Below are 17888 nucleotides of genomic sequence, written 5' to 3'. Positions count from 1 at the left end.
AGCATCGCACCTCGCGTCGAATACGAAACAAGCTCCGCGTAGGAAGATTTATCCAAGAGAAAGATCTATGTGGAATACAAAGTATGTCTTATGCAATTCTAGAAAATACATGTATATAGTCATCGATTGATATAAAAACAATAAGAAAAACTTAGGAACCGAGATATGCGAGAGGCGTGTTAGGTGGCGGATTTTAACGCCGCGTTTCCAATATAATTCCCCGATTGGCAATTTTATCCATCATCATCGCGCTTACAGTCTGACACTGTTTGACTGCGCCAGGATGACTTAGTTAATAAATAACGATAATTTTGTTTGAAAAGAATAGAGTACCTGAGCATTTACAGCTCACTAATAATAATATGCAACGATAAAAAAGAAATATAGGCTCATAAGTTGTGTACATGTGTTTTTTTTATCTATAAAAAAAATATAACAACAATTCTTCGTAACATACAAAATACACGAGAACGGAAGGAAGTCGATATTAATATGACGTTTGATAACATATTTCAATGAAGTCAAAAAAAAAAAATTGTTGCAATTTAATAAGGAATAATAGTACAGTTATTGAAATAAAAAAGACCTATAATATGACCAAAAACGCGAGAGACTATTGGGTTAACGTTCATCAAGTTTCAGTTCACTTCAGTAAGAAAAAGTTTTATTTTTTTTAGACATTTCGTTTTTCACTTTCTGTCTGATTTGTAGATATTACGTGTTGAGTGGCAGACCTTAGCACTGCGCTTTGGCTTACCAGAGCGGAGAATAAAAATGTAAATAATTAGCTCATTCACCAATAATCTAATCGTAACGAATCGGCATCGAACCGGTAATCGAACTCACAACCGTCGTATTAACAATCAGCTCCAACGAATAAATCAATAATTAATACTTTAATTTAATGTTATTCCGTAGATACAAAGCAAATAAATGTTAATAATTTACTAACAAAATATTTTAGAATATTCATTAATCCATACAAAATTAACATTTATAACTGAAACAACAAACTTGAGGTTGAGTATTTGTAGCGTCGATTCATACATAATTTATCAACTATATACCTACCTACCTAGTGTGTTTACATATAGTAAGTTAGTAACTACAATAACAGGTTTATACCCCTTGAGTGGGCGTCGTATACTAGGTCAGTAATCGTTTTATATGATTATTAGGTTGCAATAAAACATTATGCATCCATGGACTATGCTAAAGTATTATTAAAAATTAACATTTTAAGTGTTACTACAAGTATATTAGATTCGCTCTTTTGTCTATAAAATTTCCAACATCAACCTGTAGGTTGACGTAACTCAACACTGCATTATGTCTAGCAAAATATTTGTATTTATTAAGATTGGGGTTGCAGTGGCGCAGTGGCACTAGCGACTGTAGCGGTTGCGCATTCAATTTTCGTTCAGGGGAATAAAATATTTATTATTTTCATTAACTCACTCTGATAAGGAGGCAAAGCGCGGCGTTGAGTTCCGGCAATCTACACACAATAGTTTAAGAATTCGGCGGGAAATAGAGAACAGTGGGGAAATATTGTAATGGGAATGGGTTCTAGTATTGCGCGCTGAGTAGCGAAACTCAAGGCCGCGATTTATCTCGACACCAGAGCGAAGGAATGGAAATGTAAATTTAAATAATCTTCTTCGAGTGGGGATCGAACCCACCACCAATCACGTTTACAGTCACACACTTGTGCCCCTGTGCCATTGCTGGTCTCATCTTTAATGAGGTCTCAGCAATAAGTCTAATTGTTTACGTTACGATTACTTTACAAAATAAATATGAACATTCAATTCTTGGTCGACATCTTAATTCTCATATAAATATTTAGATATGTCGCGAAACGTTTTGACATTTGCATAAGTTAATGTTATGTGGGAAGAACACATATTGAATTACAACGGAATTTAGGCACCTAGCATTGTATCAATAATCTTAAACATAAAAATTGTAGGTATTTAATATTTTAAAATTCCTTAATTGGTTTGAGTAGTGGGCACTTTAGAGAGCGGAATTGTTTTAATGGGAATGAGTTTCTTAACACTAGGTTCCTAGGTTCCCCCAGTGCGGGATACAAAAGTAATGAAGAACTGCACTTGAAGTTTGTATAGAATCAAGCAACATATATCGAAACTCTTATACGTTTATTACAATATAATTTTTTAAGCATCTATCTCTTTAGAAAAAATTCTACAGATTTCCACTACCAAAAGTTTTATTTCACTAGTCAGGGTAGTAATATATAATAGTAATAATAGTTAATATTTCTACCCTCAATAGATTTTTTTATTTATTTTGGGCGATAAGCAAAGAGAACTTAGACCCAACACCAGACCGGTGAAGAACAAAAACAAGCATTCCTCAAGCGAGAATCAAACTTATCACCATCGCGTGGAAAATGAAATACTTTCTGTACCATAATTTAAATTAAATTTACATATAGATTGTTACCAACACGAGAGTGAACGAACCGAAATCATTGGAAATGCGTTGTGCATGCATAACTAAGCAATCGATTGTATGTATAACATCATTTAAATCGAGTTTCGACCGTACGCACAAAGCGACGTTAATAAATATTTAAATTAATGCTAATTAAATCCAACTTTATTATGTAATATTTCCTTTGACATTTACTTATACGTATGTATGTTTATTTGTATATTAAATAGTATATTGTCTAATAAATAAAACAACGAACTGGGGGAAGCGGTACTCCATAGGTCCCAAGTTCAAACTCCATACTGAACGACTTTTTAATTTAAGAAAAATATTAACTTAAAAGTTGTTAGCAATGACCCAGATGTTACAAAACATTGATTGTAGAAAAGATGAAATATTTCTGAAAAACAACCTCCCAATACGGGCTATTATAATTAAATATAATATGTGCTGAGACAGTCTTTTTTTGTATATTTTAGCAAATTTTCGTCGTTTAACGTCGCGTTGGTATATATAGTCTTATATTGACTAATGAATATTCTGTTCCTCATTAAGACACATCCGTTCCCCATGTTCCGCCGAATTCTGGAGGCATTGTGTATTGACTGGCGGAACTCAACGCCGCGCTTTGTATCGTTACCAGAGCGAGGACGTGAAAATACTAAATTTTTTGTACATTTTAAAAATGTACCATATTTATGAGAGTAAAATATTTTGTTTAGAAACGTATAAAAATTTCGACGTAGCTCGATGAGAACGTATGTCTTCTTAGACCTCTTGGTCAGAGCGCTTGGACGGTTTCCACGAGGCACGAGTTCTAAACCCGCAATCTTAAATTTTTTATACGTTTTATAAAAAAGTAACATACCATATTTCATTCCCCCTGAACTAACTGAGAACCCAACCCACAACCATTATATTAACAATCACATATTTGGAACACTCACGCAGACACCTCGCGCAGAGGCAGGCGTGCCGGCACGGCAGCAGCGCTCGCGAGAGAGGCGCGGCGGCGCACACGCAGCACAGCGCCTCGCGCGCGTACTCGCCCATGTCCGCGTCGGCGGGGCACGCGTCCGTCTCGCTGGACACGTACAGTTGCTGTGGGAGGTGTTTTGTTTTAATTTAAATTACCTATATTATATTTAATATTTTACATTTCTTCGCTATAGTAACGAGGCAACGCGCGGCGTTGACCTCCGCCACTCAACCACAGTGGTTCCTCCAGGATACAAAACAAAGTGGGGAGGGAAGTGTCTTAATGGGATCGGACTGTATCAGCATTAGCTTCTTAAGTTCCCTCTGCTTGCTACCCTGCCATGTGCAAATAAAAATATTGTTATTATAAAATAAAAAATAAAAAAAACACTACTTAAAAGGAAAAACTAATTCAATTAAATACTTTAAAGATCCGCATATGGTGACCAAAGTACATATTAAGTTTTGGTAAATCTTTCCGTGTCAGTAGATAACAAAGTATTTTTTATCCCCGCGAAATGGTCTTTCTCTCCGCCTTCTTTTTATTCATTTGCGTCACTACCTACTTTACTATACCTTTAAACACGAGAGGTGTCCATTTGCCTGTTTTAAATATTGTGCGATAATACCACTGGGCAACTGACACTGGTCGTCTCTGATGTGGACTATGGTTATTAATGCTACCTGGAATTAGAAAAAAATATTATAATTATTTATCAGCTTCGTGATTTACCCGGCATAGCAGGATAGAGAAGAGGGGACCATTTTCTTAGAATGTTTTAAAAAGTAAAGGAGTGTCCGTTCTCTGGATCCGTTACCAGAGCAAGGAAATGAAAATTTTAAAATATACATGGAAATCTATTCATACAAGTAATAGGTAACTGTAACTACAGTTCTACAGAAACTACTGTAGATTCTTCATAAAATATTAAATTTAAGAATTATTATCCTTGATAATGAAATTAAAACGGTGGTTTTATAAACAGTAAGAATTTATGCGAATTCTTTACATTGTTAGCAAATTGCGTTTACTGATTAACAGCATATGTAGGCATATAATTTTCTGCAAGGTAAACAGAGGGAACCTAGTGTATCGAGTGCCGCAATTCAACGCCGCTGTGTGCCTCGACAACAGAGCGAAGAAATTAAAATATTTCACTTACTCGAGTAGGAATCGAACCCAGATGTCGCGTTTATATTCACACGCTTGTGCCGTTCGGAGTGTATGGTAGACAGTGGGAACCTAGTGTTGAGACACTTCCGTTCCCCACTTTCCGCCGGATTTCGGAAGCATTGCGTGTTGGGTGGTGAAACTCAACGCCGTTTCCATTAGTCAGTATGGATTGAATCTGAATAAGAAGAACTACTTATAATAAATTCACCGTATCATCAGGCCTCAGTTCGGCGGTGTCACGTTGATCACGTGCCAGAATGACGACTAGAGGGTAGCACGTACGAGGTGGCTTGCCCAGCTGTAGCGGCTCTGATGAAAGTTGCATTTCCTTCTCATCGTGTAAGTTACTTCTGCAACAAGAATAGAAAATGTTTTAAGGTGAGTGTCTCGAGGAACCGTAGAATATGGTTTGAATTTCAACTCGATATCTCCAAGCGTTCCTGAGATAAAGGCTCTCGACAGACAGACAGACAGACGGACGAACAAAGTGATTTTATAACGATTCTTTTTTTCCTTAAGATGTACGGGAACCTAAAAAGAAGCTAATTTGGGTTAAGGGTACCTTTTTTTAAACATTAACTAGTGACTCAGTATTAGGTGCATGCATTTATAATGAGCATTCTAGCCTTGGGCGTGCGCTATCAAGCTACCGTTAGCTACTATTTTCCCACCGCGGCCGTTGATACAAGAGATTTCTATGAATATTGTTTTTCGGTAGCGTGAGAAAGTAATCATTTCAACATTGTTAAATTCAATATGCAATACGTTATTTACTTACGTTAGTATTTATAATAGCTTTCAAGTAACATATAAGAATAAAAACATTACTTAATTTACATTTTTTTTTATATATTATACACTGGCCCATTTCAAGCTTCCCTACTGCAATAAAATCGGTTAAGCCGTTTAGCGTCAACAAACGCATAGACAAACAGAGAAAAATCTTAAAAACAGATTCTTAATTGGTTCTATTACATGCTACCAATATAATTTTTTCTATTATATATAGACACCGATCTCTTACGATTTTATTATAAGTATAGATATATATAGACAAAATTACATTCATCAAAACAAACACTACAAAGTCGTTTAAGTCTCACACAGTGCTAAAGAAACACATCTATGAATGTGACATTACCCTCAATTTACACAACATTACCCTCCTTTTGTGTCATTTGGGCGAACATAATATACGTCTATAGATAAATATAGATAAATATTATATATATAGATATAGATAAATATTTATTTTTTTGCAATTTTTTTTATTGTACTAAATATATCTGCGACCACGTCTGCGTTAAAAAATAAAACTGAAAGTATATAAATTTGAAGTAAAATTTTGATTGGCTCCAAAATAAATTTTACTTCAAAGTAATATATAACACTAGCGGACGAGCGCAACTTCGCGTGCTTATTTGCGCCCTTAGGGGTCAATTATAATAAACGTCTTCTAATAAAATTCTAATAAACGAATCATTGAACACGTTTCAATGAAATGGCGATTTAGAAAAATTCCATACCAACTTTCAACACCTATTTCATCCCTTTAGGGTTAAAATTTTTCAAAATCCTTTCTTAGCGGGTGTCTAGATTACAAAAACAAACATCTCTCCACGTTTGACGTTTCTACCATCAGCACTTACGGCTGTGCGTGTGTCTTACCTCAGTCATGTCCTTTTATATATGTATACTAGCGGACCCGGACGCGGCTACGCCTGCTTGGAATATAAGAATATAATTTCTATAGAAATATAATTTCAATCTAGATGAAATGCTAAAAGTGACTATTATATTTATTTTCATAAGGATGAATATCAAAATGACGCGGTAACGAACGCGGTCGCGTAGCGACGACGGTTGTTATTAATATGGCAGAATAAATTGCATGTCAAATTAGAAAGTATTTTAATATATTAGTATATATGTGTAATGTAATATTATATAGCCTATAGCACTTCTGAAGAATGCAGCTTTCATACAAAACAAAAACATAGTAAATCGATCCAGTAGATCCAGAGATCTTAGCGTTCAAACAAACAAACAAACAAACTCTTCCGCTTTATTATATTAGTATAGATAGAATAAGTTATCGTTCATATTTCATAACAATTTCATAAAATTTTTTTTTTAGGTCAAAGAATAAAGATCCTTTGACCTCGCGACCACTCCGCACCTTGTCAGATTAAAAAAAACTTTAACTTTAAGGATAACAATTTTATCTTTTGCATTGTACACGAAGAGGTGAATAGATACGAATACTAGGTATATAAGAGGTCAAACATTATCTTTTTCATTCATCTGAACCGATCTTAGGAGCGATTGGTACTCCACATTGTGCGAAGGAATGAATAAATTATTTATTAATATTTATTAATAAATAATTTATTCATTCCTTCTAGCGAGGATCGAACTCACAACCGTCGTGTGTACAGTCACACTCCCGTGCCATTGGGCAACGACGGCCTTTAAATGTGAATGATTCATAAAAAAAAAAACGCTTACAACTCCATCTAAAAACTAATTTAGATTTAGAAGCGCTGTTCTGAGATAAACTGTGCAATTAACAAATTCATTAATTATACATAATATAAAATAAGACAATGAAACGTATGAGTCATACATAACGGAGACAAAAAAAAAACAAAATGTCTAAATATAAACGTCCATTGTCTAGATTGTGAGTCATTTTAAAAAAAACGCGTTCAGTATGGCTGATGGGAGTATGTATTAAGAATGTCTTTTAAGACAGCACACGTCAAAGGTTTCACTTAGTTCTTGTAAAAGAAAACCTATTACGGCTAAGAAGATAGCCGAGTGTAGTTAGGTCATATAAACATGTATACTATTAGTTTGCATATGTTATTTAGTCGTCGCTCAATTTTCGAGACATTACGTGTTGAGCAGCGCAATTCAACGCCGCACTTTATCTTGTTACCAGAACGATGAAATGAATATAATTCATTCCACCGAGTAGAAATCGGAAGCATAAACAGATATGGTGTCCGAGGTAGCCTCAAAAATGTAAATATTTTGCACATAGCTGGGTAGGCAGAGGAAACCTGGGAACTTAAGTTAAGCTTAAGTTTATGATTAAGACACTTCCGTTCCCCAATTTCCACATTGAGTGTTTTGTTCGTTACTAAAGAGAAAGAAAATATTAAACCTTGTATATTTTCGTTTCTTAAAATAATTTTTTAATTTATTTTACCCTCACTCATCACCATTTCAAAGAGAATCTAGTGTTAAATAATTCTGTTCTCCACTTATCGCCCATTACAGAAACATATAGAGTTATATGACAGACTCCAAAGTAGTTTAATAATACATTCTCATCAACGGAGCTCGAACCTGCTACCATCGCAAGTAAAGTGACTCATTTACAATAACGGCGAGGGCCATGCACCTATCCAAATAGATTAACCTTATATATATAAAAAAATAATGTTGTCTTCATGTGTCATTCACCAATGTTTTAGCACACGTCTAAATATGGAAAGAGTTAAGAAAAAACATAATATTATCTTAGCAATAAAACAGCTATAAACCCTGTAATAATAATTATTAACAGGTGTTCTTTTTAAACGAAATAAATAAGAATTATGTGAGGCCAGTCGTGGCGCAGAGGCCCAAAGTGACTGTAAATGCGACTAGTTGTGTGTTCGATCCCCACATGAGGAAATGAAATATTTATTGAAATTTATATTTTCATTTCCTCGCTCTGGTGTCGAGGCGCAGCGTTAAGTTCCGACATTCAACACACAATGCCTACAGAATTCGGTGAAAATTGGGAAACGGAAGTATCTTAACCCTCATTTTGAACGCGAAAAGCCAGGGCGTGTTATTTGTACACATCACAAGCAATGTTGACTTAAATCAACACCCTAAAATGTTCCTAAAAGGTAAACTTTTACCCTAAAATTTACCTAAAAGTTAGTTATATACAGTAAATGAGGTGACGAGTCGGTGTTAAATGTTTTAACATCAATTAGCGAAGGCATCGTATTACATATACATTGTTACAATATAACTGATTGTTTAAAATAGGCGTGATATTTACTATTTACTTTAGTTATTTTGCCGTGACTTTACTCGCAAGGACTGTTAGTTTATATGACATAGTTATTTTTTCAGCATACAAAATTTATCTTACATATAGAAAGAAGAGTATGTAGAGAGAGTATAGAGTCAGAATACTCTGTCCTAGGCTTTCCATTTGAACTTCGGGACATGGTGTGTTAAGTGGCGGAACTCAACGCCGCGCTTTGTTTCAATAGAGCTTGAAAATGTACATACATTAATCATTTCTCATATTTCCCAATAATACAGTTTCTATATGCATTTTTGGCATTTAGAACATTTAATTTAATGATCCAAATCTGTTGTGTGGGTGAAGGAATTGACCTGAAAATATGAATATTCCCACGAGTAAGATTTCAACCTACGACAATCACGCATTAATTATAAGTATGCGTTTAATACGTACATATTTGTATATCTTTTCTTATAATTAAATCTATCTATACTCCCTTAGTAAAAAAATGCAAAAAAATATATATTTATATTATTTTTATAAAATTCTTTTAGAACTTAGATATTTTTTACTATAAAATTCTAATCTTAAGATTCACATCACTATCTGCAATCTTTACAAAGTTAGAAGATAAGCCGTTATACGTAGGTGATATAATAGGAATGTCATATTTTTGTTTCTTAATAAAAAAAAATACATATATATTTTTTTACAGAAAATAATTTCATTTAGGGAAAATAAAATATAAGCATATTATGTAGTTATGTGTGGTCTTGAAAAAAAATAAATGAAAATTGTAAAATCATATATATCTAATATCTGTGAATATTAATGTAATTTGTGTTTTGAAAGTTATTTAAAATTTATATTTCCATTTCCCTGGTATCTGGCACTACTGTGTGCGGGATACAGCGTGAAAATGATTTAATTTAGATTTTTTAAAATTTTAGAATTCAATCAGTTTACAGTCCCCGGGCGGTACACCGGGCACGAAAGTCTTCGTGAAAACAATTCATTTCATTCGAGTGGGAATCGAACCTACAACCGTGGCGCTTATAGTCACGAGGTCTACCATGGCAAATTTAAAACTGAAAAGACCTACCGCTGGTAGTAACGTTATATTCTTTCAACGATTCATGATATATTTAAAACGACGGTCAACTAATGTCTGTGAACTTAGCAGAGCATTGTCCAGCAGATCAAAAAAAAAATGGAGTTCTCTTCGCATGCACCTGAGTTCTATAGTTCCTGATAGGTTTTATAAATAGTTCTGTCGTTTTTACCCCTGAAAAAGTTATGTAAAAAAATGATCTGCTAACTTCCCTTGGCAGATCATTTTTTTGCAAAAAAAAATCGGGGCGAGATCTGCACTCATAGGGATGAATAAAATAGTTCCTGATAATTTTTAACAATAGTTCTGTTAATTTCACGAAGAAAAAAATTTTTAAACAGAAAAAAAGAACGTTCGTTTCGAAAATAGTTCGAAAGGTAAAGTAATTTTTAAAATTAATAAAATGATACTCAGACGCGAGAACTCTTTATTTTACAATAGAATATAAGTAGTTCTACGATATTAAGCCTGAAAGAAAACCAGAACTCTGAAAAAACTGCCCGCAGAGCATAGTTGATTGTATGAAATATTGAAAAATGTCCATTTCAACTCTTCATATGATACAGTACTAAATAATTTTCTATTTTAATGTGCTCAGACACGGGAACTCTTTGATTTCTACTAGAATATGAGCAGTTCTATTATACAAAGCTAACTACAAAACCAGAACTCCTGTAAGAATGCCAGCAGAGCATAGTAGAAAATTCGATTTGTTGAAAAATATCAAATTAACTTGTTGCGACGAAAAATATTTCTTAAAAATATTAATATCATTCTCAGAAGCGAGAACTCTTTAGTTTACAATAGAATATAGGTAGTTCTACGATACCTAGCCTGAAAGAAAACTAGAACTCTGAAAAAACTGCCAGCAGAGCATAGTTGAACATACGAAGTATAGAAAAATGACATTTTTAACTCTACATATGTAAAAGTACTAAATTATTTTTTTGAAAGTGTTCAGATACGGGAACTCTTAAGTTTCTATTAGAATATGAGTTGTTCTATTATAAAATGCCAATTATAAAACCGGAACTCCTGTAAAAATGCCAGCAGAGCATAGTCGAAAATTCGATTTGTTGAAAAATATTAAATGAACTTGTTGCGACGAAAAATATTTTTTAAAAATATTAATATCTTGCTCAGAACCGAGAACTCTTAATTTTTCAATAGAATATAAGTAGTTCTACGATATTTAGCCTGAAAGAAAACCAGAACTCTGAAAAAATTGCCAGCAGAGCATAGTTGTTTGTATGAAATATTGAAAAATGTCCATTTCAACTCTTCATATGTGAAAGTACTAAATAATTTTCTATTTTAATGTGCTCAGACTCGGGAACTCTTTGATTTCTACTAGAATATGAGTAGTTCTATTATAAAAAGCCAATTATAAAACTAGAACTCCTGTAAAAATGCCAGCAGAGCATACCTGATTATTCAATTTGTCGAAAAATAACACATTAACTTGTTGCGAAGAAAAATATTTTTTAAAAATATTAATATCATTCTCAGAAGCGAGAACTCTTTAGTTTACAATAGAATATAGGTAGTTCTACGATACCTAGCCTGAAAGAAAACTAGAACTCTGAAAAAACTGCCAGCAGAGCATAGTTGAACATACGAAGTATAGAAAAATGACATTTTTAACTCTACATATGTAAAAGTACTAAATTATTTTTTTGAAAGTGTTCAGATACGGGAACTCTTAAGTTTCTATTAGAATATGAGTTGTTCTATTATAAAATGCCAATTATAAAACCGGAACTCCTGTAAAAATGCCAGCAGAGCGTAGTAGAAAATTCGATTTGTTGAAAAATATCAAATTAACTTGTTGCGACGAAAAATATTTCTTAAAAGTATTAATATCATTCTCAGAAGCGAGAACTCTTTATTTTACAATAGAATATAAGTAGTTTTACGATATTTAGCCTGAAAGAAAACCAGAACTCTGAAAAAATTGCCAGCAGAGCATAGTTGTTTGTATGAAATATTGAAAAATGTCCATTTCAACTCTTCATATGTGAAAGTACTAAATAATTTTCTATTTTAATGTGCTCAGACTCGGGAACTCTTTGATTTCTACTAGAATATGAGTAGTTCTATTATAAAAAGCCAATTATAAAACTAGAACTCCTGTAAAAATGCCAGCAGAGCATACCTGATTATTCAATTTGTCAAAAAATATCACATTAACTTGTTGCGAAGAAAAATATTTTTTAAAAATATTAATATCTTGCTCAGAAGCGAGAACTCTTAATTTTTCAATAGAATATAAGTAGTTCTACGATATTTAGCCTGAAAGAAAACCAGAACTCTGAAAAAACTGCCAGCAGAGCATAAATGTTTGTATGAAATATTGAAAAATGTCCATTTCAACTCTTCATATGTGAAAGTACTAAATAATTTTCTATTTTAATGTGCTCAGACTCGGGAACTCTTTGATTTCTAACAGAATATGAGTAGTTCTATTTTAAAAAGCCAATTATAAAACTAGAACTCCTGTAAAAATGCCAGCAGAGCATACCTGATTATTCAATTTGTCGAAAAATATCACATTAACATGTTGCGACGAAAAATATTTTTTAAAAATATTAATATCTTGCTCAGAAGCGAGAACTCTTAATTTTTCAATAGAATATAAGTAGTTCTACGACATTTAGCCTGAAAGAAAACCAGAACTCTGAAAAAACTGCCAGCAGAGCATAGTAGATTATATGAAATATTGAAAAATGTCCATTTCAACTCTTCATATGTGAAAGTACTAAATAATTTTCTATTTTAATGTGCTCAGACTCGGGAACTCTTTGATTTCTAACAGAATATGAGTAGTTCTATTATAAAAAGCCAATTATAAAACTAGAACTCCTGTAAAAATGCCAGCAGAGCATACCTGATTATTCAATTTGTCGAAAAATATCACATTAACTTGTTGCGACGAAAAATATTTTTTAAAAATATTAATATCTTGCTCAGAAGCGAGAACTCTTCATATTTCAATAGAATATAAGTAGTTCTATAATATTTAGCCTGAAAGAAAACCAGAACTCTTCTCTCTCCAGAATATTTTGTACTTTTACATATGAAGAGTTAAATTTGTAATTTTTCTACATTTCATTTGTTCAACTATGTGTCTGCTGGCAGTTATTTCAGAGTTCTAGTTTTTTTTCAGGCTAAATATCGTAGAACTACTTATATTCTATTGAAAAATGAAGAGTTCTCGCTTCTGAGCAAGATTTTAATATTTTTAAAAAATATTTTTCTTCGCAACAAGTTAATGTGATATTTTTCGACAAATTGAATAATCAGGTATGCTCTGCTGGCATTTTTACAGGAGTTCTAGTTATATAATTGGCTTTTTATAATAGAACTACTCATATTCTGTAAGAAATCAAAGAGTTCCCGAGTCTGAGCACATTAAAATAGAAAATTATTTAGTACTTTCACATATGAAGAGTTGAAATGGACATTTTTCAATATTTCATACAATCAACTATGCTCTGCTGGCAGTTTTTTCCGAGTTCTGGTTTTCTTTCAGGCAAAAAGTCGTAGAACTACTTATATTCTATTGTAAAATAAAGAGGTCTCGCTTCTGAGAATGATATTAATACTTTTAAGAAATATTTTTCGTCGCAACAAGTTAATTTGATATTTTTCAACAAATCGAATTTTCTACTATGCTCTGCTGGCATTTTTACAGGAGTTCTGGTTTTGTAGTTAGCTTTGTATAATAGAACTGCTCATATTCTAGTAGAAATCAAAGAGTTCCCGTGTCTGAGCACATTAAAATAGAAAATTATTTAGTACTGTATCATATGAAGAGTTGAAATGGACATTTTTTAATATTTCATACAAACAACTATGCTCTGCTGGCAGTTTTTTCAGAGTTCTGGTTTTCTTTCAGGCTAAATATCGTAGAACTACTTATATTCTATTGAAAAATGAAGAGTTCTCGGTTCTGAGCAAGATATTAATATTTTTAAAAAATATTTTTCGTCGCAACAAGTTAATGTGATATTTTTCGACAAATTGAATAATCAGGTATGCTCTGCTGGCATTTTTACAGGAGTTCTAGTTTTATAATTGGCTTTTTATAATAGAACTACTCATATTCTGTAAGAAATCAAAGAGTTCCCGAGTCTGAGCACATTAAAATAGAAAATTATTTAGTACTTTCACATATGAAGAGTTGAAATGGACATTTTTCAATATTTCATACAATCAACTATGCTCTGCTGGCAGTTTTTTCCGAGTTCTGGTTTTCTTTCAGGCAAAAAGTCGTAGAACTACTTATATTCTATTGTAAAATAAAGAGGTCTCGCTTCTGAGAATGATATTAATACTTTTAAGAAATATTTTTCGTCGCAACAAGTTAATTTGATATTTTTCAACAAATCGAATTTTCTACTATGCTCTGCTGGCATTTTTACAGGAGTTCTGGTTTTGTAGTTAGCTTTGTATAATAGAACTGCTCATATTCTAGTAGAAATCAAAGAGTTCCCGTGTCTGAGCACATTAAAATAGAAAATTATTTAGTACTGTATCATATGAAGAGTTGAAATGGACATTTTTCAATATTTCATACAAACAACTATGCTCTGCTGGCAGTTTTTTCAGAGTTCTGGTTTTCTTTCAGGCTAAATATCGTAGAACTACTTATATTCTATTGAAAAATGAAGAGTTCTCGGTTCTGAGCAAGATATTAATATTTTTAAAAAATATTTTTCGTCGCAACAAGTTAATGTGATATTTTTCGACAAATTGAATAATCAGGTATGCTCTGCTGGCATTTTTACAGGAGTTCTAGTTTTATAATTGGCTTTTTATAATAGAACTACTCATATTTTGTTAGAAATCAAAGAGTTCCCGAGTCTGAGCACATTAAAATAGAAAATTATTTAGTACTGTATCATATAAAGAGTTGAAATGGACATTTTTCAATATTTCATACAAACAACTATGCTCTGCTGGCAGTTTTTTCAGAGTTCTGGTTTTCTTTCAGGCTAAATATCGTAGAACTACTTATATTCTATTGAAAAATGAAGAGTTCTCGGTTCTGAGCAAGATATTAATATTTTTAAAAAATATTTTTCGTCGCAACAAGTTAATTTGATATTTTTCAACAAATCGAATTTTCTACTATGCTCTGCTGGCATTTTTACAGGAGTTCTGGTTTTGCAGTTAGCTTTGTATAATAGAACTGCTCATATTCTAGTAGAAATCAAAGAGTTCCCGTGTCTGAGCACATTAAAATAGAAAATTATTTAGTACTGTATCATATGAAGAGTTGAAATGGACATTTTTCAATATTTCATACAAACAACTATGCTCTGCTGGCAGTTTTTTCAGAGTTCTGGTTTTCTTTCAGGCTAAATATCGTAGAACTACTTATATTCTATTGAAAAATGAAGAGTTCTCGGTTCTGAGCAAGATATTAATATTTTTAAAAAATATTTTTCGTCGCAACAAGTTAATGTGATATTTTTCGACAAATTGAATAATCAGGTATGCTCTGCTGGCATTTTTACAGGAGTTCTAGTTTTATAATTGGCTTTTTATAATAGAACTACTCATATTCTGTAAGAAATCAAAGAGTTCCCGAGTCTGAGCACATTAAAATAGAAAATTATTTAGTACTTTCACATATGAAGAGTTGAAATGGACATTTTTCAATATTTCATACAATCAACTATGCTCTGCTGGCAGTTTTTTCAGAGTTCTGGTTTTCTTTCAGGCTAAATATCGTAGAACTACTTATATTCTATTGAAAAATGAAGAGTTCTCGGTTCTGAGCAAGATATTAATATTTTTAAAAAATATTTTTCGTCGCAACAAGTTAATTTGATATTTTTCAACAAATCGAATTTTCTACTATGCTCTGCTGGCATTTTTACAGGAGTTCTGGTTTTGTAGTTAGCTTTGTATAATAGAACTGCTCATATTCTAGTAGAAATCAAAGAGTTCCCGTGTCTGAGCACATTAAAATAGAAAATTATTTAGTACTGTATCATATGAAGAGTTGAAATGGACATTTTTCAATATTTCATACAAATAACTATGCACTGCTGGCAGTTTTTTCAGAGTTCTGGTTTTCTTTCAGGCTAAATATCGTAGAACTACTTATATTCTATTGAAAAATGAAGAGTTCTCGGTTCTGAGCAAGATATTAATATTTTTAAAAAATATTTTTCGTCGCAACAAGTTAATGTGATATTTTTCGACAAATTGAATAATCAGGTATGCTCTGCTGGCATTTTACAGGAGTTCTAGTTTTATAATTGGCTTTTTATAATAGAACTACTCATATTTTGTTAGAAATCAAAGAGTTCCCGAGTCTGAGCACATTAAAATAGAAAATTATTTAGTACTGTATCATATGAAGAGTTGAAATGGACATTTTTCAATATTTCATACAAACAACTATGCTCTGCTGGCAGTTTTTTCAGAGTTCTGGTTTTCTTTCAGGCTAAATATCGTAGAACTACTTATATTCTATTGAAAAATGAAGAGTTCTCGGTTCTGAGCAAGATATTAATATTTTTAAAAAATATTTTTCGTCGCAACAAGTTAATTTGATATTTTTCAACAAATCGAATTTTCTACTATGCTCTGCTGGCATTTTTACAGGAGTTCTGGTTTTGTTGTTAGCTTTGTATAATAGAACTGCTCATATTCTAGTAGAAATCAAAGAGTTCCCGTGTCTGAGCACATTAAAATAGAAAATTATTTAGTACTGTATCATATGAAGAGTTGAAATGGACATTTTTCAATATTTCATACAAACAACTATGCTCTGCTGGCAGTTTTTTCAGAGTTCTGGTTTTCTTTCAGGCTAAATATCGTAGAACTACTTATATTCTATTGAAAAATGAAGAGTTCTCGGTTCTGAGCAAGATATTAATATTTTTAAAAAATATTTTTCGTCGCAACAAGTTAATGTGATATTTTTCGACAAATTGAATAATCAGGTATGCTCTGCTGGCATTTTTACAGGAGTTCTAGTTTTATAATTGGCTTTTTATAATAGAACTACTCATATTTTGTTAGAAATCAAAGAGTTCCCGAGTCTGAGCACATTAAAATAGAAAATTATTTAGTACTGTATCATATGAAGAGTTGAAATGGACATTTTTCAATATTTCATACAAACAACTATGCTCTGCTGGCAGTTTTTTCAGAGTTCTGGTTTTCTTTCAGGCTAAATATCGTAGAACTACTTATATTCTATTGAAAAATGAAGAGTTCTCGGTTCTGAGCAAGATATTAATATTTTTAAAAAATATTTTTCGTCGCAACAAGTTAATTTGATATTTTTCAACAAATCGAATTTTCTACTATGCTCTGCTGGCATTTTTACAGGAGTTCTGGTTTTGCAGTTAGCTTTGTATAATAGAACTGCTCATATTCTAGTAGAAATCAAAGAGTTCCCGTGTCTGAGCACATTAAAATAGAAAATTATTTAGTACTGTATCATATGAAGAGTTGAAATGGACATTTTTCAATATTTCATACAAACAACTATGCTCTGCTGGCAGTTTTTTCAGAGTTCTGGTTTTCTTTCAGGCTAAATATCGTAGAACTACTTATATTCTATTGAAAAATGAAGAGTTCTCGGTTCTGAGCAAGATATTAATATTTTTAAAAAATATTTTTCGTCGCAACAAGTTAATGTGATATTTTTCGACAAATTGAATAATCAGGTATGCTCTGCTGGCATTTTTACAGGAGTTCTAGTTTTATAATTGGCTTTTTATAATAGAACTACTCATATTCTGTAAGAAATCAAAGAGTTCCCGAGTCTGAGCACATTAAAATAGAAAATTATTTAGTACTTTCACATATGAAGAGTTGAAATGGACATTTTTCAATATTTCATACAATCAACTATGCTCTGCTGGCAGTTTTTTCAGAGTTCTGGTTTTCTTTCAGGCTAAATATCGTAGAACTACTTATATTCTATTGAAAAATGAAGAGTTCTCGGTTCTGAGCAAGATATTAATATTTTTAAAAAATATTTTTCGTCGCAACAAGTTAATTTGATATTTTTCAACAAATCGAATTTTCTACTATGCTCTGCTGGCATTTTTACAGGAGTTCTGGTTTTGTAGTTAGCTTTGTATAATAGAACTGCTCAT

At 32.3% G+C, this 17888-nt stretch overlaps 1 protein-coding gene across 1 annotated transcript in view; it reads right to left on the bottom strand.

The window, feature by feature from the left end:
• The window catches only part of LOC146537019 (cell growth regulator with RING finger domain protein 1-like), a 45168-nt gene that overhangs the window by 5063 nt on the left and 22217 nt on the right, over nucleotides 1–17888 (bottom strand). The window contains exons 4-6 of the mRNA XM_085189065.1: nucleotides 4821–4962; nucleotides 4015–4122; nucleotides 3408–3561 (exon numbers count right to left, since the gene is read on the bottom strand). Of these exons, the coding sequence (XP_085045191.1) occupies nucleotides 3408–3561; nucleotides 4015–4122; nucleotides 4821–4962 (404 nt within the window). The remainder of the gene's footprint in view (nucleotides 1–3407; nucleotides 3562–4014; nucleotides 4123–4820; nucleotides 4963–17888) is intronic.

This window comes from Heliconius melpomene, chromosome 8 (genome assembly GCF_056956725.1).
Source record: "Heliconius melpomene rosina isolate 202511_hmr_F chromosome 8, ASM5695672v1, whole genome shotgun sequence".
In the NCBI taxonomy this organism is placed as follows: Eukaryota; Metazoa; Arthropoda; class Insecta; order Lepidoptera; family Nymphalidae; genus Heliconius; species Heliconius melpomene.
This window is presented reverse-complemented; position numbering and strand designations above follow the sequence as displayed.